This window comes from Oncorhynchus tshawytscha, linkage group LG13 (genome assembly GCF_018296145.1).
Source record: "Oncorhynchus tshawytscha isolate Ot180627B linkage group LG13, Otsh_v2.0, whole genome shotgun sequence".
In the NCBI taxonomy this organism is placed as follows: Eukaryota; Metazoa; Chordata; class Actinopteri; order Salmoniformes; family Salmonidae; genus Oncorhynchus; species Oncorhynchus tshawytscha.
In genome coordinates, this window is record NC_056441.1 from 59,427,793 (window position 1) to 59,451,238 (window position 23,446).

The 23,446-nt window shown below is 41.9% G+C and overlaps 1 protein-coding gene across 4 annotated transcripts in view; it reads left to right on the forward strand.

Moving 5' to 3' along the window:
• Nucleotides 1–20,836, forward strand: part of LOC112266099 (sorting nexin-19-like) — a 36,630-nt gene extending 15,794 nt beyond the window's left edge. For all 4 annotated transcript variants that reach the window (XM_042296076.1, XM_042296075.1, XM_042296077.1 and 1 more), the window contains 3 exons: nt 18,778–18,941; nt 19,470–19,557; nt 20,360–20,836. In XM_042296076.1, the coding sequence (XP_042152010.1) occupies nt 18,778–18,941; nt 19,470–19,557; nt 20,360–20,483 (376 nt within the window). In that variant the 3' untranslated portion in view covers nt 20,484–20,836. The remainder of the gene's footprint in view (nt 1–18,777; nt 18,942–19,469; nt 19,558–20,359) is intronic.
• The last annotated feature ends 2,610 nt before the right edge of the window (nt 20,837–23,446 follow it).

A 23,446-nucleotide genomic window follows, 5' to 3' on the forward strand; every position in this document is an offset into this window, starting at 1 on the left:
GCTGAGCATCAACCAGACTGGGATGTGATTGGCCATGAGCTAAATACAGCATTCAAAGACCAATCCTGTTTATGAAGTAGAAGCTTCCTCCTTTCATTCCAGTTCTATGAGTAAAAACTGTGATTCTCTTTAAGATTAAAATAAGGATTTTGATTAATATAATGATAGTTGATAAAGGTATATTTTTTCGGTTATTGAAATTTTTAATTTAGACTCATTAAGCATATTTTCTTGAATGGAAAGTAAGGTTCTTCTGGTGTCATAAAGGTACCTCTGACTCTTGAATTTGATATGTTTCGGTGGCTTCCCTTCTCTGAGAATGCCTTCAGCAACAACTTCACAGAAGTTTGGTCATAGACAAGTATAGCTGACCCTGTACCAGTAAACCCAACATGCGTACAATGTTCTCGGGTTTGTGTGATCTAAGTCACCTAACCCTCCCTAAAGACAGAGGGCCCTGTATTAGTGGCCCCTGTGTTGTTGGTCCCCACTATTTAAAGCATCAGTCTGTCAGCAGAGACCGTCAGCAGAGACCGCACTGTGGCAACCAGTCCTCTCTTCATCTTTTCACACGTTGCTCAGCTATGCTAACTCTACCCTAACAGACAGGCCCTAAGGACCCCCATGCCTCTGGAGATGTCAGTAGAGGCAAACACATTTGGTTTAAATTCTCTCACACTTTAAATTCTCTAACACAAGGGAATGGATTGGCCTCAAGGTTAGCTATTCTAAACAGTTACTAGGCCTATAGCTTTGGCAACTGTTGACTACTGTCTGTATCTGTTCAGGTTTTCAAGACCCTACCGTATTTGATTAAAGATTCACAGTACTTCTCAGTGCAGTGCATCGATGACTTCATTTCAGTAGGAGTATTTGAGTTGTTTAATTACATTTACAATATGAAAACGCCAAGAACGCCACCTATTTAATATGACATAAGCGTTTAGTAAAATGCAAAGGAGATGCAGGCTATGGAAACCCGGTCCATGCCAGTAAACGGCACCGCTTGCATGTCTGCTCTGCTTTAATCAAGAACCACGAGTGATGGAGCCGGCCTCCAACACACAACGTCTGGGTCTGTGTGAAGAATTTGGCTGGAGACTTGCTCTCGTAAATGGGGTACAAGGCATTGGTTAGGGAGATGCATACTTTTATAGACTGGAAACTGGGACAATCATAGATGAAAATATTCACCCTTAGACAGAAGTCTGGAAAATCCACTCAAGGCCAGATTTGTGTCTTTTGTCTGTACATGAGGCATGCACAATCTTCAGAGGAACGGCATCGAAGGAATGACTGAAAACCTTATCTCATTGAATAATATTCCTCATATACTGTCCAGTACAGTTGGTAAGAGTGTGGTGCTAGCAACGCCAAGGTCATAGGTTAAATTCTTGCAGGGATCACAAAACACACACATGACATTAGGGGCATACATTTTGTAAGTATTTTTGGATAAAATCATCCTCTTAGTGAGATGTTATATATACTGTATAACCTCACACAGGGAACAGCAGCAACATTTTCTTTAGGCTTTGTGAATGACAGCAATTTCATATGCGCAGATATGTCCTTCACACAAACACTCCTCTCAGAAAAGTGAGTAATGACATAAGCTTTAAATATAACACATTTCCCCGTAAGGTGGTCTCACAGGGTGATGATATGCTTGTTTTTGTTATGTGCAGTATCCTTCAGTCATCAGAGTACTCAAGGGACCATCTTAAGCCAAGGGAATCTGAGATCTGTTTTGCATGACATTGCTCTCAAATTTGTCCAGTTGCATTCCCAAGGTGAGAAGAGGTGTTGACAAATAGGTGTCGGTGTCCTCTCCACTTCCTTCTTTGCATCATATCGCTTGTACTGTTTTCCCATTCTATTTCATTTCCACCCTTTAGCCCCTGTCTTGTCAGTTCAATAAAATTATAGTTTCCTCTTTTTGGTCTTTCTGGATCCCACTTCTGACACCTGTAGTTTTAGTTTAGTTTGTGAGACACGGGACTGTTGTCCCAGCATTGAATGTCAGTCTTATTGGCCATGACATAACAGTGATTAAAGAAGTGATGATTAAACCTCCTAGTAGTCAAGTTGGATGAAGTAGCTTAACTTCGGTGCAACCTTTTGCCTGAGCTGAGCATAGTTGATAACATATTCCAGTGTGGAACATTTGCTCTCCCAAGTCCAGAAATTACGTCATTCAGTATTTGGGTAATGCATCGACAGCATCACCAGCAAGCCAAGTATGACCCTTGACAGAATAGACAAAGTACAGGTGTTCCCTGCTGGAGTAGCACCTGAAATACCATACAAGTCCGTCAGCACACTACCTTCTTTCTCAGGGCTTTGAATGGAGCACTTGTTCGTGGTGGAGGTGTGGCGGCTAATCGCTCTGCTGTACGTTTCACATCTTTAACCCTGTTGAGCTTCGCTCTCCTCCCCTCCCTCCCCCTCTGCCTCGCTGCACCTGTCGTGCAATGACACAATTCTTTATTTTTATTCCTTGATTGGAATATGAATACTTTTCATAAACAATGTGAGCCGGGGGCCTCGGAGCCCGATGACAACTTGATGAAGGAAGTGTAGACTGTGCGTTTTAAACTTGTCAACGGGAGCGTCCCCCCTCTCCCCTTTTCCCTTTAGCCGTTGTTAATATCTGCCCTGGGACCAGCCGTGGCACTGCAGCCGTGGAGCTTTGCTTTCAGCCACGGTGATAGCATGTGGTTTGGCTTTAATTAAAGGAGTTTCAGTCTCTGCTTAATTTAGCAATGACCGCACATGTTCAGGGATGCAATGAGCCTTTGAACTCTCTGGTCAGACTTCCAGATTTAACGATGTCGTTGGCCTAATATGTAATGATAACTTTAAAATAGCAGTGTTGGTGTATTTTCAACACGCTAAACACACACTCACACATTATAATGATCACACTGCATTCTCTTATTTGTTCAATTGGAAAAGACACGTTTAAGTGCCCTTATTTTCACAATGACACAATGCAGCGCTAGAGACAAATATGATCATTTCGGTAGGCTAATTGCATCTATATATTTCTGGATCCGGCTCTACTTGTTTATGCGTCTTCGACTCAGCCTGGCCTTCTTATTCCACTCCCTCCTCCTGCCTTTAAAGACAGTGTCTGCACTCTGCTGAGGACGAGTCTGAGCACAGCTTGTACAGCCCGGCTCTCCAGCTCTGCTGCCATGTGTGGAGCAGATCCATGCGGTGAGATGTTTAACCATGTCAAATGGGTCATTTGCACTGTAGTGTACAGCAGGGCTCCCCGCCATGTTGAATCCACAGCCAACATCCATTTTCGGAGAGGAACGATGGAATGAAGAATGGTGGACAGGCCCGAAACGTTACAGATGTGTATTACTGTTACCCAATAGTTTGTTTGAATTATTTTTATTGAGAACTTAAAAAAACACCAGCTGTTTCATGGCAATGTTTTTCTGTTGATGTCCTGGCTTGGATTCCGCCTTGTCCCAGAAGACACACTTTTTCTTCCTCTCAACTAAAATGTTTCATTAGCCGTCGTCTTTTTGGGGAGGTGTCAAAGCTGATTTTTTTTCATCAGGAGTTAACAAAGTATGAGGCTTTGTTGTTCTTTAATGGTGAAAGCTTTTCATTGACAGCCAGGACGAGTTCAGCTGTTCAGCCTAAATGATTGGCCCCAAAATAGACTTCCCTTCGAGATGGTGGTTTCTAACAGTGGTGCTGGTTATTTTCATTGCACAGAGGGTCTTTCTGTTCTTCGTACTCTGTGAGTTATGAGTTGTTCACCCAGCTGTGAAGGAGCGGTGGAGGAAGACCCCATTGCAGGCGCCCAGCTTTTGTTTGAGTCCACTGCACTGGGGGTCAGGCCATTCGTTTCCAGCAGATTTGGCATAGCAGGGATGGAAAAGAGCCCTGTTATGTAACCCTATCACTCGTTGTTCTGTTGAGGAGGTGTGACCTCCTGAACAGCCTGTTGTAACATGGCATCCTCTTCAACGGTGTGATCAGAATGAGACCAAAATAATGAGCAATATCAGTGTTGAACTAGTACCCAATGGGAAGGCCATTGATGGAGGGAAGGTTCCTCGTGACTATGTTGCAATCAAGTCACCCACCACTGCTTAACATCTTGGCTGGAGGAAAGTGTACGGACACCCTCTATGGGTTCTAGTGATCTGCCAGGCAAGGATCAGGTCTTGGTGAGTTTTTTTTCTGCCAAAGCAAACGTTATGAAATGCATTGTTCTATCAAAACTGTATTCCCCCTAGTGCAGTCAGCTAGCTGTGTCTGGAGGATACTTGAAATTTAAAACACACTTATATCGAACATATTGACTTCTGTTGGTTTTTGGTTCAAAAGTGCGAAAGTTAGCTGTTGGGGACAATGGCTAGGTAAGCAAATCCAAAGTGTGGATTGCGGTCTCATCTCGTCCTTCTTTCAGCGTCAGGAAACAAATATGCCATTGTCATTTTCTAATTTGAGTGATGTATCCCTTTATTAAGCTGGACCATTTAGTGGCATTCACCCCTGTGGTCCTGACATTGGACATCAAGGACATAATGGAGTCAACTCTGGTCAACACGGTCAGCCCAAAAGGGTCCAGGGGAGATATTGTTTGATTCCTGAAAAGTGCACAACCAGCAACACGATCTGTGGCTGGGTAAAATTAGCCCTGATAAGCGATAAACGCACTTGTCATAAACAGTCAGTGACATGAAGTCAGCGGTAGGCTAATGCCTCTGTTCACACTTCAGCTATCCTTTTTCTTCCAACTGAGCTGCATGGGGACGACGTGCTCTGTTACAACAAACCAGAGCCATAGTTCTGTGACCTTCGGGTTCAGAAAAGTTGTTTGGTAATGTTAGTTCAAATGGAGGTCCTATCAATGCTCCTTTGACCAAAAATAGTAGTGTTCAGCTAAAAGCAATGCAGCCCAATGTCAACAACACGTGAATAGTTTCGGGCCCAACTTGACAGTCTTTTATGCATACTAGCCTGACTAGTCACCAGTATTCATCATTACTGATTCCCGGCCAAGTATTCAATCTATATTCCCTTTAACTGTTGAATAAATTAGTTAAATTCCTAAGTTTAAGGTATTTTGATTGGGGCGCCTCTGGGCACTGATTGTAATTGCCTTCACTGGTATTTCATCTGAGTTACGATGTACAACAATGTGTTAGTTAAAGCTCAGTAAAAGAGAGCCATGTGTATTGAAATGGTGGATTACCTCAGTAGGTTAAGCCAGGGTTTCCCATAATCTCCCCTGGGCCCCCCTGGGTGCATGTTTTGGTTTTGCCCTAGCATTACACAGCTGATTCAAATAATCAAAGCTTGATGATGGTGAGTTGGTAATTTGAATCAGCTGTGTCGTGCTAGGGCAAAAAACAGCTTATTAGAAAATGTTGGTAATTTATTAAAGCTAAAAAAACAGATACCTTATTTACTTAAGTATTCAGACCCTTTGCTATGATACTCGAAATTGAGCTCAGGTGCATCTTGTTTCCATTCATCATCCTTGAGATGTTTCTATAACTTGATTGGAGTCCACCTGTGGTAAGTATAATTGATTGGACATGATTTGGAAAGACACACACCTGTCTATGTAATGTCCCACAGTTGACAGTGTCAGTGAAAGAGCCAAGGTATGAGGTTGAAGGAATTGTCCGTAGAGCTCTGAGACAGGATTGTATCGAGGCACAGATCTGGGAAAGGGTACCAAAACATTCCTGCAGCATTGAAGGTCCCCAAGAACACAGTGGCCTCCATTATTCTTAAATGGAAGAAGTTTGGAACTACTAAGACTCTTCCTAGAGCTGGAGTTTGCCAAAAGGCACCTAAAAGACTACCAGACCATGAGAAACAAGATTCTCTGGTCTGATGAAACCAATATTGAACTATTTGTCCTGAAAGCCAAGTGTCACATCTGGAGGAAACCTGGCACCGTCCCTACGTTGAAGTATGGTGGTGGCAGCATCACCTTCCAACAGGACAATGACCCTAAGCACACAGCCAAGACAATGCAGGAGTGGCTTCGGGATAAGTCTCTGAATGTCCTTGAGTGGCCAAGCCAGAGTCCGGACTTGAACCCGATCTAACATCTCTGGAGAGACCTGAAAAAAGCTGTGCAGCATCCAACCTAACAGAGCTTGAGAGGATCTGCAGAGAAGAATGGGAAAAACTCCCCCAAAACAGGTGTGCCAAGTTTGTAGCGTCATACCCAAGAAGACTTGAGGCTGTAATTGCTGCCAAAGGTACTTCAACAAAGTACTGAGTAATGGGTCTGAACACTTTTGTAAATGTGATATTTTTATACAAATTTGCAAAAATGTCTAAACCTGTGTTTGCTTTGTCATTATGGGATATTGTGTGTAGATGGATGATAATGTTTTTTAAATCCATTTTAGAATAAGACTGTAACCTAATAAAATGTGGAAAAAGTCAAGGGGTCTGAATACTTTCCGAATGCACTGTATTTATAGTTGCCCTGCCATAAAGTGTTTATAGCCTGACAGTTTGATTAGGCTATGTTTCTGAAAATGTCACTCGGGTTGATACATTTTTCTATGGTAGGTGGGACGGTAGCGTCCCACCTGGCCAACATCCAGTGTAATTGCAGAGCGCAAAATTCAAAAATACTCAATTCAAATATTTTACATTCTTGAAAATATATGTGTTATACATCAAAATAAAGCTTAACTTCTTGTTAATCCAGCCGCCATGTCAGATTTCAAAAAGGCTTTACGGCGAAAGCCATTGAGGACAGCGCCCCACATACAATAACATGAAAATCATATTTCAAACAGGCAGGTGCGACACAAAAGTCAGAAATAGCGATATAAAATATGCCTTACCTTCTTCTTGTTTTGGCACTCCAAAAGGTCCCAGTTACATCACAAATTGTCCTTTTGTTCGATAATGTCATTCTTTATATACATAAAAACTTAGTTTTGTTGGTGCGCTTCAGTCAATAATCCACCCATTTTCCCTCCATCAAAATGCATAGAAAATGAATCCCAAACGTTACCAATAAACTTTTCCAAACAATTCAAACAGCATTTATAATCAAACCTTAGGTATCCTAATACGCAAATAAACGCAAAAATTTAAGACAGAGAATCATTATTGTCTTTACCGGAGAAAAATACCAAAGAACGCTTTCCATGTGCTTGGAAACACTACAGCCAAAATGGGAGCCACCCAGAAAAACTACAATTTCTGGGTCATTTAAAAAAAAAAAACAGCCTGAAACTGTTTCTAAAGACTGTTGACATCTAGTGGAAGCCCTAGGAACTGCAATCTGGGCGGATTTGGACTTGTAATTTAAGTAATAGTCATTGAAAAAAATGGTAAGCTGAAAAAATTGTTTCTTGGGATGGTTTGTCCTCTGGGTTTCGACTGCCAAGTTAGTTCTGTTATACTCACAGACATTATTTTAACAGTTTTAGAAACTTTAGAGTGTTTTCTGTCCAAATCTACCAATTATATAAATATCCTAGCTTCTGGGCCTGAGTAACAGGCAGTTTACTTTGGGCACGCTTTTCATCCGGATGTCAAAATACTGACCCCTACCCCAGAGAGGTTAACATCTTGGATTTGATTATAGTTGTCTGCTGAGCTTTGAGGTACTATTTATTACTAAAAAAGATTGCAGTTTTGAAACCTCAGTAAAAGTGCAGTAACTGCAGTCGACTGTGGTATTATAGACGCTGTTTAACTGTATTTATACTGCACTGTAACTGCAGTTATACTACACTCCGACTGCAATGCAGTCTGACAGCAATCTTTTTTCGTAAGGGTGTGATTTTGGCGAGTACAGCTCCTCTCCATCACCCTTTCTCCCTCTCGGTCCATGCTTATCATGGGCTGGCGGTTGCTCATGGCTCCTGGTATTCTTCTCGTCGTGTGCCGCTCCGACCGCAAGGAAATTCTGCCGGGTGATTTTCTTTTCAGGATGACATGTCACCTGCTGCCGTAAATTGCTCTTTCCTGGCAAGCCCCAACCCACAAGAGTAATTACTAACAGAGAGGAATACTGTCTGGCAGATTCCACCTCTCATTTCTCGTGTGAGAGACGTATTCCACCCAGACTGACTGGTCTGCTACTATGTCTTCTATAACCGTCTCATAGGCTGCATATATTCAATCACTCTCGTTTACTAATATCTATGGCAGTGAAGAGTTTGCAAATGAAAACGATGAAACAAGCTATTGGCAAAGTAACTCATCCGATCCATGTATGGTAATTGAGTGTTAGGATTTGGGTACTGGCTTGGCACCTATTGGAATGTTAGGTGTATAACTTTTTCCTTATACTTTCTTTGATTTTCACCCCATACTGTAGCAGTATCCAATCTTTATCAACTTTATGCCATTTCTTAGTAATTTAGTAGTATATTTTAGATGGACTGTAATGAGAATTATTCTGGTGCTTCTAATGGTAGCTATAATGCCATAGTTCTCCAGACCACAATCGTTGGTATAGAATTACATGTCATTTGTCACCAGAAATTTGTTCAAGGGAGTCTGCCGTATACGCAAGTGAATCAAAGAGGACAATTAGCAGGAAAAGGGCGATTTTGAGATGGACGCTGGATAAATACATGGCCTCTTACTGTCCTGGATGCGATGCACTAGACTGTGAAATCAGCCTTTCTGCAAACCTGCCCCAGCCACACACGTGATCTGGTTTGGTAACGTCAGATGTCAGTGTTTTGACCAGCCGGTGGAATGAGGCACCACGATACTCCCAATAAAAACAGCCAACGACATGCACGCACACGCACACACACACAGCTATGTCTTACTATATTTGTGAGGACTTTTTGGGGACCAACAATTAATTCCCATCAAAATCCAAAATCTGCCTGGAGTCTGGAGGCTGTCTGGAGGTCTCAGTCTGCCAGACACCTTTTGGATGCTAACCGGCTCAGCAGAGGTTTCAGTGGAACGTGTTAGCACAAGACCTGCATTCAAATAGTATTTGAAATCTTTCCAATACGTAAGCCATGTTTGATTGAGCTCGCCTGGCGGAATGGGACCAATGAAATAGTCCTGAGAGTGCAAACCCCACCCATCTGGCACATTCCAGGCAGGTTTAAGAAAACAGTCAACGTATTTGCAATATTTCAAATACTATTTGAACCCAGGTATGAGAAGCACTAGCTCTCTGATGCGGCGCTCTCCTCACATACCCAGGCATGCCAGAATGATTAGGACACCAGACACCATACAAGGTTTTCAGAATAAAGACCACAGTGGAGATGGATCTATTTGAAGAGAAATGCACCCCAGACGATCACACTCCTCCGTTCTTACCAGGAAGTTGGCTGTATTGAGTGGGGCTTGATTATCATGTGTTATTAACACTTCATAACAAAAACATTGGCTTATTTGGCCAACTACTAATTTTGTCCCATCCAAATGGCTTCCCACTCTTGGTGGTTCCCTGTAAGCACAGCTCAAGTCTGGCTCATGGTTATTTTAATATCAACTCTGGAAGTGCATTCCATGAACAATCACAGTGGAGACTGCCATTATAATCTATTTAAGAAACTTAAAGAACTCTGGCAACAAGATGACTATAGTATTTTAATAGCCAGAACCATCAATTTATAGTCTATGGTTCTGTAATGAAAGTAATTTACAAAGGCTTCTGAATCTTTATTAGCATGTTGTTCTACCATCTTTTTCTTGTTCATTTGGTCTTCTAACCTCTCTTGACCACTTGTGTGCAAAGAACAGAGGGAGATTGTTACGGGATTTTGGATAGCATTGTGTGAGTTTGAATCAAATGCTCTCACTGTCTCTACTACACAATTCAGATTGAACGCAATTTGAAGCTTGCCTAATAGACCTACATAGAAGCACAGCATAGTGTGTTCTGTTGAGGTCAATAGAGGTTATTTTAGGTGGTCACCAAGCTATCAGTCTCCCTCTGATGAGCACACTTTGCCGGCAGGCCAATGTGCCACCACACGTGTTCACAGAACTTCACACACAATATTCATCCCTGGTTTTTAACAGTCTCATGAGTCTCCCTCCAAGGCATTGTCGGATCCAGAGGAGATTCATAGTATTGCCCCCCCAGCCCCTTTTGTGGGAGCTGCAGTGAACCCAGTAGTGTGTGTCTATAGTATGCCTGCAGTGCTAAAGACACTGTTCATAATGGCGCCACAGGCCCCAGCACTGCCACTGAATAGCCCCCACTCTGCTGTGTCATTATTTGTCAGCCCCCAACCTCTATCCCTTATGAGGTTCTGCTGGGCCTGTAATTAACATGAGTCATTCAGCCTCATTCAGTGGCAGATTCCTGTAAGTCCTTTCCAATTTATTGACATTCAAGACGTTGGGTCATAAGAAAAAATGTGTGCTCTTTCCTGAGAGCTCTCAAGTGAAGAAGACACAGCTTTTTTATAGTGGGGGTGGGGGGCAACATCCTGGCTGTTTATAAGTTGGAAATGATGCCTTCTGGTGCCCCTGTCCCACACACCCATCTTCACACAGAACTATCAGCCTTAGCTTTGCCTCTCTCTATGTCCATCTGTCTCTTTCACTCTCTCTCACCCCCCCAGGCTCTGGACACACAGACAGTTAAGGACTTTCCTCACAGCAGACATCCACCAGGACTCGACAGACAGACCTCTCAAGAGCCCCTCGATGATGCACCTTATTGCTCACAGGCCATCTGCCCAATGTTCTCCTCTTCAGAGATGTAAACTCTGGCTTGACTTTGATTAAGCCTGAGATTTCTCCTCTCGTACTTTACACAAACTTCTGATGTAGCCCTTGGCCTTGAGGGCCGAGACTAATTGAGACCCAGAGTAAAAATGTCTTGGCTTCACATCGATGTGCAGAGATGTTATCGGGGTTCAAATGCAGCCGCAGCGCCTCTTACTGAAGTAGAGGTGGTTTTGAGACCCAGAGTAAACAATGTCTTGGCTTCACATCGATGTGCAGAGATGTTATCAGAGAGAATGAAGCCGCAGTGCCTCTGACTCAAGTAGAGGTGGTTTTACCGGTGTTGAGGAAGGAAGGCATCACGCAGATGAGATGACATCCGTCTATCAGAAGACATTTCTGTTCCTTTTTATCCTATCTCAAGATCCTAAATTGTTTCTTTTTGTTTATGGTTAAAGTTCCAAATAGACGTTTTGTGGATGTGTCATTAGCGCTCTGATACATGGAGAATGGCATAGTGTTTCAGGTGATTGGCAGTTAGCGGTGGCCTAGCCATACAATTTTCAATTGTCTTTGGACAGAGGAGTAGCATTCATTTTGTTGTTGCACGATATGGTGGTCCCTTTGGTCAGAAATAACCCCAGCTGTCCTCCTCTCCAGCCAGTGTTGTTGGTCTGTACCTGAAGGCCATGTTCATTCATGAGGCTAGCTCTCATCTGACAGAGTTTGCAGCACAGCCCATCTGGAGCCACTTTGGGGATGCAGCCGGCGGATAAAGACGGCGCTCTCGTGTAACCGACTGTATTGTAAATACGTGTTTATTTGTTTGTCTTTCAATCTTTATTACATCCGTGTGGTTGTGTTTAGTTTTGACAAAAAAACAAGTCCTCCCTTACAGGGAAACTTCGGGATTGAACTCGTGGATACTATTTTTACGTCTGTGTTCAGTATAAAGGAAGGTAGAGGTAGTTTTGTGAGCCAATGCTAACTAGTGTTACCCATAGACTTCCAGTCATTGCGCTATCTACTAACATGCTAGCAGATACCCATATACTTTAAGTCATTGTGCTAATGCTAGTTAGAAACTTCCTTCAAACTGCATGCAGAGACTGCAGAGACATAAAAATGGTATCCACAAGTTCACCTTACTCTGGGGAAATAGATAGGCTTATTGTGAAAATCCCAAAATATCCCTTCAAGTCCCTTGGAATCTTTCCCTGAACCTTGTTGTAGGTGGTTGAGGAGAAAAATGCTCTTGTTGTGTATGACAGGCTTTAGTATTGTTGATGCAAATGAGTACTGTGAGCTAAAGCGGACACGTTGCACTGAGGAGGAACACTTTGTCTCAGTCCAGTGTGCCTCTGGGTTTGTGGAACAGTCTGTTAACATGTAATGAGTTGTTTAAAGGCTGGCTGCAGACCTCTATTCACAGTTAGATTATTCTGCTAGCTAAATAGATTGATATAATTCAGCTTTTTGGCTGCCTAGGCATCTTGCTCTGTTTGGCACCAGCATTGTCGGAATTCAACTGGCAGTTGGCCTTTTTTTCTATATTTCCCTGTGCACTTACACTGTACATCTGCATACACTAACACCTGCCATGCTTAAAATCCATCATTCTGACTTTTGTTGGATGTTTTGGTTCTGGTAATTAACTCAACACAATTTTGAATCTTGAGTGAAGTGGAAATGTATCAGATATGGCTTAGGTCATAGAGACAATTTAAGCGTTGTCGTAATTTAAACTGAAGTGTGATGCAGGATTTGGACGGGGTGTTTCATCCAACGTCTATTTTTAAAATAGGACGCTAATTCAGCTGTGCTGGAGTCTGACCTTAGAGAAAGTAGTCGTTTCATTTCCCCCATTTCTTTGAGCTCTGTAAAAACACTTTCATGTCCTCCTCCACATTATTGTTTGAAAAAGTGTTTATACCATTGGCTGCCGAGTGCCAAGTCCTTGTGTTATTTTCACCCAAGGTTTCAGAATAATAACTACAGTTTATGTGATTGGCACCGGAGGGTTTTACATGGAATGAGTGTTAAAGCCTGAACCCAGACAGGCCTCACATTTTAAACTGGTTTGACAGGCTCGCAGCCCACAGTCATGGCAGAATATCCCTAACAATTAAGCACAGGTTCTTCATTCTCAAGTGTTGTAGTGCATTTTTCATGCATGATGGACTTCTAAATCCTTAAGTCCATTTTGATAATCGTCTGTCACATGTGTCAAACTCATTCCATGGTCTGCGGGTTTTCGCTCCTCCCTTGTACTTGATTGATGAATTAAGGTCACTAATTAGTAAGGAACTCACCTCACATGGTTGTCTGTGTCTTAATTGAATGGAAAAGAACAGAAACAAGCAGACACTAGGCCCTCCATGGAACGAGTTTGACACCTCTGGTCTACATAAAAAAACAAGAAGATGCCTTTCCATACGTTTCATCAACCCTGTGTGTATCAAGGTATTACATGTAGGTGAGAGAGTGGTCTACTGCGTCTTCAACTATCATGTCACTTAGAAGCAGCTAGGGAGTTCCAACAAGGGCTCCAGTGAGAAGAAATGACAATCAACTAGCAGAGCCAATATGCTCCAAATCTGCTGATATTAAGAGGTTCTTCCCAGCATGTGCATCACGGTCTGTCTCTGTCTGTCACAGACGATGAATTAACTGTCTTTCTCACTCCCCTTTCCATTGCCTACCCGAACAACACCACGTCTCTGTCTGTCACAGACAATGAATTAACTGTCTTTCTCACTCCCCTTTCCATTGCCTACCCGAACAACACCACGTCTCTGTCTGTCACAGACGATGAATTAACTGTCTTTCTCACTCCCCTTTCCATTGCCTACCCGAACAACACCACGTCTCTGTCTGTCACAGACGATGAATTAACTGTCTTTCTCACTCCCCTTTCCATTGCCTACCCGAACAGCACCACGTCTCTGTCACAGACGATGAATTAACTGTCTTTCTCACTCCCCTTTCCATTGCCTACCCGAACAACACCACGTCTCTGTCTGTCACAGACGATGAATTAACTGTCTTTCTCACTCTCCTTTCCATTGCCTACCCGAACAGCACCACGTCTCGGGCTGTCACTTTTTCCGAGCGAATTTCACATGTCAATTAGGCACTTTTCCAAATGGAATATAGTTATCATGTTGATGTTTTTGCAGTGTCAGAAGAAATCAAAGCCCTTTGAAACGGGGTTGTTTAAACATGGCTGGCTACAGGAGAGCTTTAGTAACCCTTTTTTTCCATTCTTCCTGAGGTGGAGAAATGTATTCCCTGCTAATGCTGCGTGTCCCTGTCAAAGCCGCTGCCAGTCAAAATGGGCTGCACTTCATAAACTGAACACCGGGTCAGTAGTACGAAAGAAAATGTACTACTGTTGATTCCAAACAACTCGCTTTTTAGTTCCATCACCTTACATTAGCTGTGGTCCAACGACAGCCCTTAAATGGTTTGTCTGGACAAAAGTGCAGCTTTTGTCTTCTTGTTATCCCAGAGACGCCAGCATTCCATCCACCGATGCTAATGCTGAGAGGCTGGTTAGCTGTTGCACTTTGTGTTGCATAATTTTCATCAATGATACTGTAATATGTACTGTACAATATAACGGATTTAGATAGTATGTGGTGGTGGGAAATCACGGGTGCCATTCATCGATATATCAAGATGCCTGATCTTTTCCAGAGTCAACATCGCCCACTGTGAAACATACCATTCTTTAGTAGGCTTACTTCTTAGGTTGGTTTCCCTACATTGTTACTCACAGTAGAAGACTTTCACCGGGTGCACCAAGTTAGGGCGACGTTATTTCAATGTGAACATGACCTACTCTGATGCTGACTGTGAAAGACATCACAGCGTATCAAAGAGTGCAAGGCCCTGCTGGGAGTGTTTCCAGGGCCTCCGTGTTTCCTGATGAAATAGTGCAGTCGGGCTGCTATAAACCTCCCTAGTGACTGGGTAGGAGGAGCTGGAGTGACTGCTGCTTCCCCAAGACATAAACCACAGCCGCGTGCATGTCAGACCAGACCAGACCAGCCCTCCCAGGACATTATAGACGGGGGAGACTTGGGAGGTTCCCAATGCTTTAAGAAGGATCTGCCGAAAAGTCCAAAGATTTTCCCCAAATTAGTGAAAAAAGAAAGCACTTTTTAAATGTTTGTCTGGAAGAGAGTATGTTTGGTCTCGGCACCTTGTGCTCATGTGCTTGTGTTTTCGACTCGTCTCTGTCGTCGTAAGCGACCATTATTTAGGCTAATGCACTTGTCTCCGGTTGGTATGCGGCATTGAACGGACACTCATCATTGTCCACATTCTGAGTTTTTAATGAGCAGAGTAAACTTCAGAGGCATGAAGAGTAGGAGATCCGTGGCAAAAAAAATTCACGGTCCACTTCCCAGAATTCATAGCTGCTCTGTGAGACATGGCAGTTTCTTCAGTCAAGCACAAGTATTGAGCTCAATATGCATCACATTTTAGGACGGAATCCATTTGACTTGTGTTATAAGTTGTATTTTCTCATTAGAACTCCTAGTCATTGTTATTTGTTCGTTGAACTCCGAAGTAGACTCTCATTGGAACCTATTTTTAATATGAACTTATCTTCTCTCTCCCTCCAAGGCATAAAACATACTGTATGTGCAAAGATAATAATTGCTCACATCAATCTTGAGAGAGGTTCTTAGCAGGCAATCCTTCATAGGCTTTTTTATAGTAACATTTTCTCACAGTCCCACATCGTGGTTCCACACAGATGTCATCATGTATTGGTTTGGTAAGCCAGCCTCGCTGTTATGAAACATACTAACAATGACAGGGTATAAGATAGTCAAAACAAAAACAAGATCCATGTTTTCTCAGAACCGTCCATGTCCCTCAGCAGTATAATGAAAAAACCTGTAATGAAATAACTAAATTAAGGGCCTTGAAATGTGCCATGAACCATATTTTTGTGGATTTTACAGTATTATGCAACATCTGCAGAGTGTTATTCATTGATTTTGATCAAGTCTCTCATCCAATTGAATAGAGTCTGGATACAAACTATTTTTGTGTACACTGTTTGCGTAAGCCCTACTCAAGAGACCAACAGCAAATCTTCTCTCCCTGTGTGTGTATGACTGTAAACACACCGATCATTTTACAAGCATGGCACGTTCTTTAGACGACTTTTGTTTAGTTGATTAATACCATCTACTGCATTTCTGTAAGGCTATTGGAATGTAGTACGGCCGTTTACCTTGTGCTCAAAATACCTGTAGATGGGGATTGTTGCGTTCTGTGCCTTTATGCTATAAGTCAGTGTGGAGTGGACCCTATTGTTTGTGTGTGTGTCATACTGTCTCTTCAATGTATTTTTTGCGAAACAGGTTTTAATCTTGTTGGGCGTAAAATGTCCTTTCCATGTGACAGCATCGTCATACACACGTCTTCATTTAGAAGTGGACGGTTTACCTTGTCAGAAGTAAATTGTAGGGATGCACGATATATCGGTGAATATATCGGAATCGGCCGATATTAGCTAAAAATGCCAACATCGGTATTGGCCCGATGTCTAGTTTAACGCCGATGTTAAAAACCGATGTCAAAGCTACCGTGTATATAAAGTAGGTACATAACGTAATGATGCCACGTAAAATTTTGCGCTACACATGCAACACAGCATTCCTAACCTAGCCCACAATGTCTGCTGTGTGGATCAAGCAGTCATTTGAAAGAGTAACAACATTTCATAGAGAAATTTCATCCATTAAAGCCAAGATAATGGAATTCATTGCCCTTGACAATCAACTGTTCTCTGTTGTAGGTGATGTTGGCTTTCGCCGACTGGTCAAGCACCGGTACACACTACCAAGTGCGCTATTTTTCAGATGTTGCCCTATCGGAGTTACACAGTAATAGTGCCACTGCTATTAGCTTCACGACATTCATACTATGGAACATCGTTTGGGTCTTTTCGTGTAGAAAAAGATACAGTAGCACTGTCAAAGTTGTACCAAAAAAGTATGCAAACACCAGCCACGAACGATGTGTTTACAATACCGCGTTGGTAATATTTGTTTGACCGCAACTTCTGGGGTAGCTAGCTAGCTTTAGCATGGTACCTAGCTAGCACCAATACAACCAGCCTGAAAACAATGACCAGTAGAAACTGCAGTCATTTTCATTATTCTTAGCAATGATTTAGGAATCCTTGTAAGTATTAGCTAGGTTGCCACTTGTTGTTCGGCTAATTGAAATTGAACTTCAGTTCATGAAAATAACTAGCTAGCCAGTTACTTAACCCTGTTGCCCAAAGCTAACGATATAAGCAACCAGCTAGCTTCATCTGGCTAGTGAGGGTCGAACGGCCCGGGTTATGTGTGAAGCTAGCCACAATAAGGATTAGTCGAATTTGCAGTTTGCCTTCAAAATAAAAGTGTCATTGACAGTGATGCAAATGAATACAAATAGTAGAATTATGCCATACTTTTATCTTGAAGGTTAACCGCAAAGTCCAATATTGTGGCTAATCCTTATTGTGGCTATCTTCACATAGATGGGTCCGACCACCATTAATCAAATAAGAACTGTCCTATAAATTAGGGTTATTTTAGATGATGACACCTAACTATATAGTTAACTAGCTACTGAAACAGATTGTTTTGTGTTTTTTGACGTGTATCTTTTTTGACACACAAAGACCCAAATGGCGTTCCATAGAAATCCTGGTGGAAAATGAAATGACTGAACAAATGAACAACGAAACAGCACAGCAAGTAAGTGAAAGAAATAGGTTTTGATGATGTTTTACTGGTTATGGGGACATATGTAAATGCCAACAAAATAACTTGTGTGTGTATATACACAGTGGGGCAAAAAAAAACAAGTATTTAGTCAGTCACCAATTGTGCAAGTTCTCCCACTTAAAAAGACGAGAGAGTTACAGGTCTGTCTTGTTTGTAGGTGACCAAATACTTATTTTCCACCATAATTTGCAAATAAATTAATTAAAAATCCTACAATGTGATTTTCTGGATTTTTTTCCTCATTTTGTCTGTCATAGTTGAAGTGTACCTATGATGAAAATTACAGGCCTCTCTCATCTTTTTAAGTGGGAGAACTTGCACAATTGGTGGCTGACTAAATACTTTTTTGCCCCACTGTACATATATATAACATTTCTTTAACTAGGCAAGTCAGTTAAGAACAAATTCTTATTTACAATGACGGCCCGGACGACACTGGGCCAATTGTGCGCTGCTCTATGGGACTCCCAATCACGGCCGGATGTGATACAGCCTGGATTCGAAACAGGGACTGTAATGGCGCCTCTTGCACTGAGATGCAGTGCCTTAGACCGCTGCGTCCGTGTGTGTTAAGTATTTAACTGTACAAGAATGAATAAATTATGCATAATATCAGTTATCGGTATCATTTTTGGGGGGGAAGGGTCAAGTAAAATATCGGGTATTGGCCTAAATGTAGTATCGGTGTATCACTAGTAAGTTGATATTTCAACTGAAGTTACTGTGATGACATTTATGACGGATGTGAAGTTCCTGGGCTGGCGTGGTTACGCTTGTTCTGCGGTTGTGAGGCCTGTTGGATGTACTGCCAAATTCTTAAAACAACATTGGAGGCGGATTATGGTAGAGAAATTAACATTTAATTCTCTGGCAAAGGCTCTGTTGGACATTCCTGCAGTCAGTATGCCAATTATATGGTCCCTCAACTTGAGACATCTGTGGCATTGTGTTGTGACAAAACTGCACATTTTAGATTTGCATTTTTATTGTGCCCAGCACAAGGTGCACCTGTGTAATGACCATGCTGTTTAATCATCTTCTTGATATGGAACACCTATCAGGTGGATGGATGATCTCTGCAAATGAGAAATGCTCACTATCAGGGATGTAAACAAATTTGTACACAAAATCTAAGAGAAATAAGATTTTTATGCATATGGAACATTTCTGGGATTTTTTATTTCAGCTCATGAAAAATGGGACCAACACTTTACATGTGTTTATATTTTTGTTCAATATATCTACAGTATGTTGTCCTGATCACATCCCTGATGTGTGTGTCGTCTGTCACTTGCAGTTGGCTTAACGTGAGCGTGGCCAACCTGACCTGTACCCTGCGGGTCCTGCAGGAGGTGTGGCATGGGGGCAGCCTACCAGCCCAGCACCCCCCGGCGCACAGCCACCAACAGAAGGAGGACACCAAGCAGCAATCCATGCACTGCCTCATGAAACTACTACCAGGCAAGTGATTACTAATAACGAAGAGGCAGGCTCATGTTCATTAGGCACCAAATGGAAGAAAATGGACTGAAACCAGGAGGGATTATGGACATGTTCAATAAGAAAAGCTCATTTTAGTTTTTACGTTCAAATGTACTATTTTATGAACATTACAAATAAACAGGACCCAGGAGTTTATCCTGACCTTGTGACCTGACCATGAAAAATAAACTAGGTTGTAACTTTGGTCCATTACAGCAAATGATCAGGAAAAAACCCTGGCCCATACTCGCTCATTCCTATCTACCTCTGCAAACATACAATTAATTTGTATTACGGTGGTTTATATTGCTTATGTGCAATACAATTCAATTTTGTAAACTAATTATTGATTTTTCTAAGAAGCCATTTCAGGGACTGCTGGTCTTACTTTATCCAACTAGCTATGTTTTTAGTTAATATATTTTTGGTGACCTTGGCTGTTCTGATTTCTCTGTGGAGTCCTATATGGCCTCTCAGTTCTATATTTGTACTCTTCTGTGTTTACAGATCTGCTCTCAGAAGTGCTGTGCTCGGACAAATACAGACTAAGCCAGCAGACTGCACTGGAATCTCTGCAGAACCCTTACATAAACAGGTGACCACACACACAAAAAACAAAGTCATATACACTACGTCACTTGCCTGTCTGTCTGGCTATGATTTAAAGAGCCTGACATCATGGTCTTACAATAGATTATGAAGGAACATGGCATGAGGAGTTGATAAAGGGTTCTAAAGCTAAGTGATGAGCTGGTTGTGAATCAGTGGGCATCAGCCAAGCTTTATAGCGTGTTCCATATGATATACCTCTTTCCAGACACGTTTCCATTGGGTCAAGCTGATGATTTATACATTGCCAGCCCTTTGTTCTTAAGATGCATCAGTTTTGATTATAGCGGCATGCATCACCCTAATCTTCTTATTGAAATGTTCAAATAAGGTGTGTGTGCGTAAGGTACAGTATAATATATTTACGACTCAACTAAGTCCCTGTAGTGTTTGAAACATGCTGTTAAAATCACGAGAGTTGTCTCAGGAATTTTCTTCACTGGAACGAAGAACACGGCCAATTGTAAGGATTCCATTGCTGAAGTAATTTGGCTCGTTGAACCTCGTAGGAGCTTAGGTTTTGGTCCTCTTCGGCTGTATGCTTTCGCCTAAATCATGCCTTGATGTGAATGGGGGAATTTTTTTTGTTGCAGAAATATCAGGTTGTGATTTGGCCCATTGTAAAACTCGCAAGCCCCAAATGATGAAGTTTTCAACATTTTAAACAAACTTAAAATGTCCACCTGTAACTGTCGATACTTAAATGGTGGATACTTTTGGAGGAAATGTTGGAGAGTTGATTTCTGGGAGACCCCTGACCTTTAACCTGTGACTCTTACCCTGTACAGACACTTGGTCTACTGTATCTGGGACCTTTTCCTCAAGTTCCTCATCCCTGAAACATCTGAGGAAAACGTTCAGAAAACCCTGCTGCAAAGTCTCTCCAAAAACGCAGAGAAACTACCACCATGAAAGTCGTGGGAGCAATACTGGTGTACACACGCACACACACACGCGTTTAACAACTGTCAGTGAATAGCCCTCTGAAAGTCCAGCATATGTATCTGTAACGGCTTTCTTCCTGGGAAGGAGAGGACCAAAGCGCAGCGTGGTGAGTATTCATCTTATTTAATAATAAATACAAACTGAACACTTCAAATACAAAATAACAAATGTGGCAAAACCGAAACAGTCCTAACTGGTGCAGAAAACACAAAGACAGGAAACAACCACCCACAAATCCCAACACAAAACAGGATACCTAAATATGGCTCCCAATCAGACACAACGACTAACACCTGCCTCTGATTGAGAACCATATCAGGCCAAACACAGAAACAGACAAACTAGACATCCAACAAAGAATGCCCACTCAGATCACACCCTGACCAAACAAAACATAGAAACATACAAAGCAAACTATGGTCAGGGTGTGACAGTATCTGGATAAATTCCATTATTCATGTGTCCCCACCTTTAACTCTGACATTTTGGACCCGAGGTCATCCGGGTCTGTCTCTGATTTAGTCCATAACATTTGTGGGTCTCAAACATCGGCCACACATCCGGAGCAGCTTTGATTACCCCACACCTGTTTTCTGTTTGATCAGAATACGTGTCTGATCTCCAAAAGCCCAAACACACGCACGTGTGGGAAAAGCTGCCTTCCCAAACTTCCCAAATCCATCCTTTTTCCTGCTTCCTAAAGCCTCCAGCTTTGGACCAAACTCATTTCAGATTTACTCCACACCAACATGATCCCTTGTGGTCTTTCTATATTCTATTGGAGAAGTCCAATTAGATTGTTTCCCCACATCAGGCTTACTGTGTCGTGCTTTGCCCTTTCGGGATGACTTGCCTATGTGTTCCCTGTTATATGCCGCTATTCCTTTTGATCCCTTGGCCCTACACCAAGCTGCACATGTGCTGTGTTGCATTCATCCTCTACTCCCTTACTCCTGAGGCCTGGCTCGTACTGATATGGTCCACGGACATGTTTCTGTTGAAATGGTCACTCACATGTTTTGAACTTGGATTTTAAAGCACTTGATAGCCACTTTTCCCATGGATCTGACATGGTTGTTTTAAATAATATACTCTACAAGTACATGCAATTTTCAGTGGTCTCTCTGCTACTTTTTAAAACGATGATATATTTTATGAGTACCACCAACACAGTGAATGGGAAAATGGATTCAAAGGGAACTCCCTCAACTGGTGATTTGCTGAATGTGCTGGAGGGCTGTGATTGGTTAATGGCCTATAATGTAAATGTTGATGTATAGCGTTTATCATTTCTTTGAAAGTAGTAGAGCCCACTCTGGAAATGTGATGTTTTCGAAGAGTATATTGTTTCAAGCAATATGTTTAAAAATAAGCTAAATCAAAAAGGGCACTTTTGAGATATTAATGTGAAAAAATGTATTTCAGATTATAGCCATAATGAATGTTTCAGAGGAGTATAATGACACCATGATGTCTGTACCATGTACCGTTTACTGATCATAGGGTCTTACAGGAGGCATGTATAGGTAGGTCTAAAAAGGGCCTAAAATGGCCACTTTTCTCAAAAAGCATGTTACACATCCTTCCTCCCAATTAAGTTTTTATGCGAGAATTGCCAGAACAATCTGAGATGCCCAAAATATTTTTGGGCCATGCTGATGTGTAATCGCCTATCTATGCCTAACCTATGTCTTTGAAACTGGCACAAAGACTTCTCAACATTGCATGAAACAAGATGTTCACCGTGTTTAACAATCCCCACTCTTACTGATGCTTATTAATGCCTTTAAATGTGTACGGTAGGTCTGATGCCAGGTAAAGCTCATGCAGGCAGCATAGTAGCATACATCTCATATCAGAGGTCCAATACGTCCAACACAATCTGCTGCACTCAACTTTGTCTTTAAATAATATATGTCATTCTTTATTTCTGTATTCTTGTTAACGTGATTGACTTATTTGATTGTGTCTATAACTTGTTTGTTTGATTGTAATAATGCTTTCGGTGAAAATGTATATTGATCAAAAATAATGAGAGGGATACCAGTAGTACAGAAGAGAAGGATATGAATACCTGTAGGAAATGCTTTTAAATTGCCTTAAACATTGCTGGAAGAGGTCTCGCCTGTCTTTACTATGGAGTCTGTGGACATGCCTTTTGTAGATCGTGTCATAAAGTAGTAGCAAACCCCAGTGACAAGGCGTGTTCTAATGTTGTGTACTGTGATGTTTATTCCCTCCTGAACACATTCCTAGCTGTTACCTCTGTTCCTGTTGAATCCTTTGTGATGAACATTAGGGTTAGCTTGCATTCTGCAAGACCATTGTCCTGTCCTCAAATGTATCCCGTCACATGAAATGTTCAACACGTAACTCATTTAACAGAATTCTGAGTGCTTTTCTCACACGGAACACACTGCAAATCTGAACGTTTGTTACGTGGCTTTTGTTACAAGTTGTTCGAGTACTGAATTTTTGTTGTTGTTGTGTCAAATGATATTATGTCCTCTGTATGGTGCCATTTATAGACACAATAATATGTTTACCCTCACGATAAAAATAAGTTATCAGTGATTAATTAACTTACAGAAGAGGTATTGTTTGCCATTTGTTTGGTTTCTCGTCAGAAGGGTTCTGCTTCCAATGGCTACTAGTCTCGCCGTTTCTCAGTAACTTCCCTTTTGTCAACACCAAAGCTCTTTCTCAACTGTATTTTCTCAATTCCTCTTGTCCTCTCTCCTTGCCTCCTCAAAACACATTGGAGGAGAAGGTCAGAGGGGAGGGAGCTAGGAATCGAGAAAATACAATTTACCACGTGTCTGATTTGACATTACAATCCCAATTCAGTTTACACCCGTCAGACTTTGGGTGCCATTTGACATATTAATGCTTTGAATGTGACTCTTTGTAACTCTGTCAGTGTGGTATAA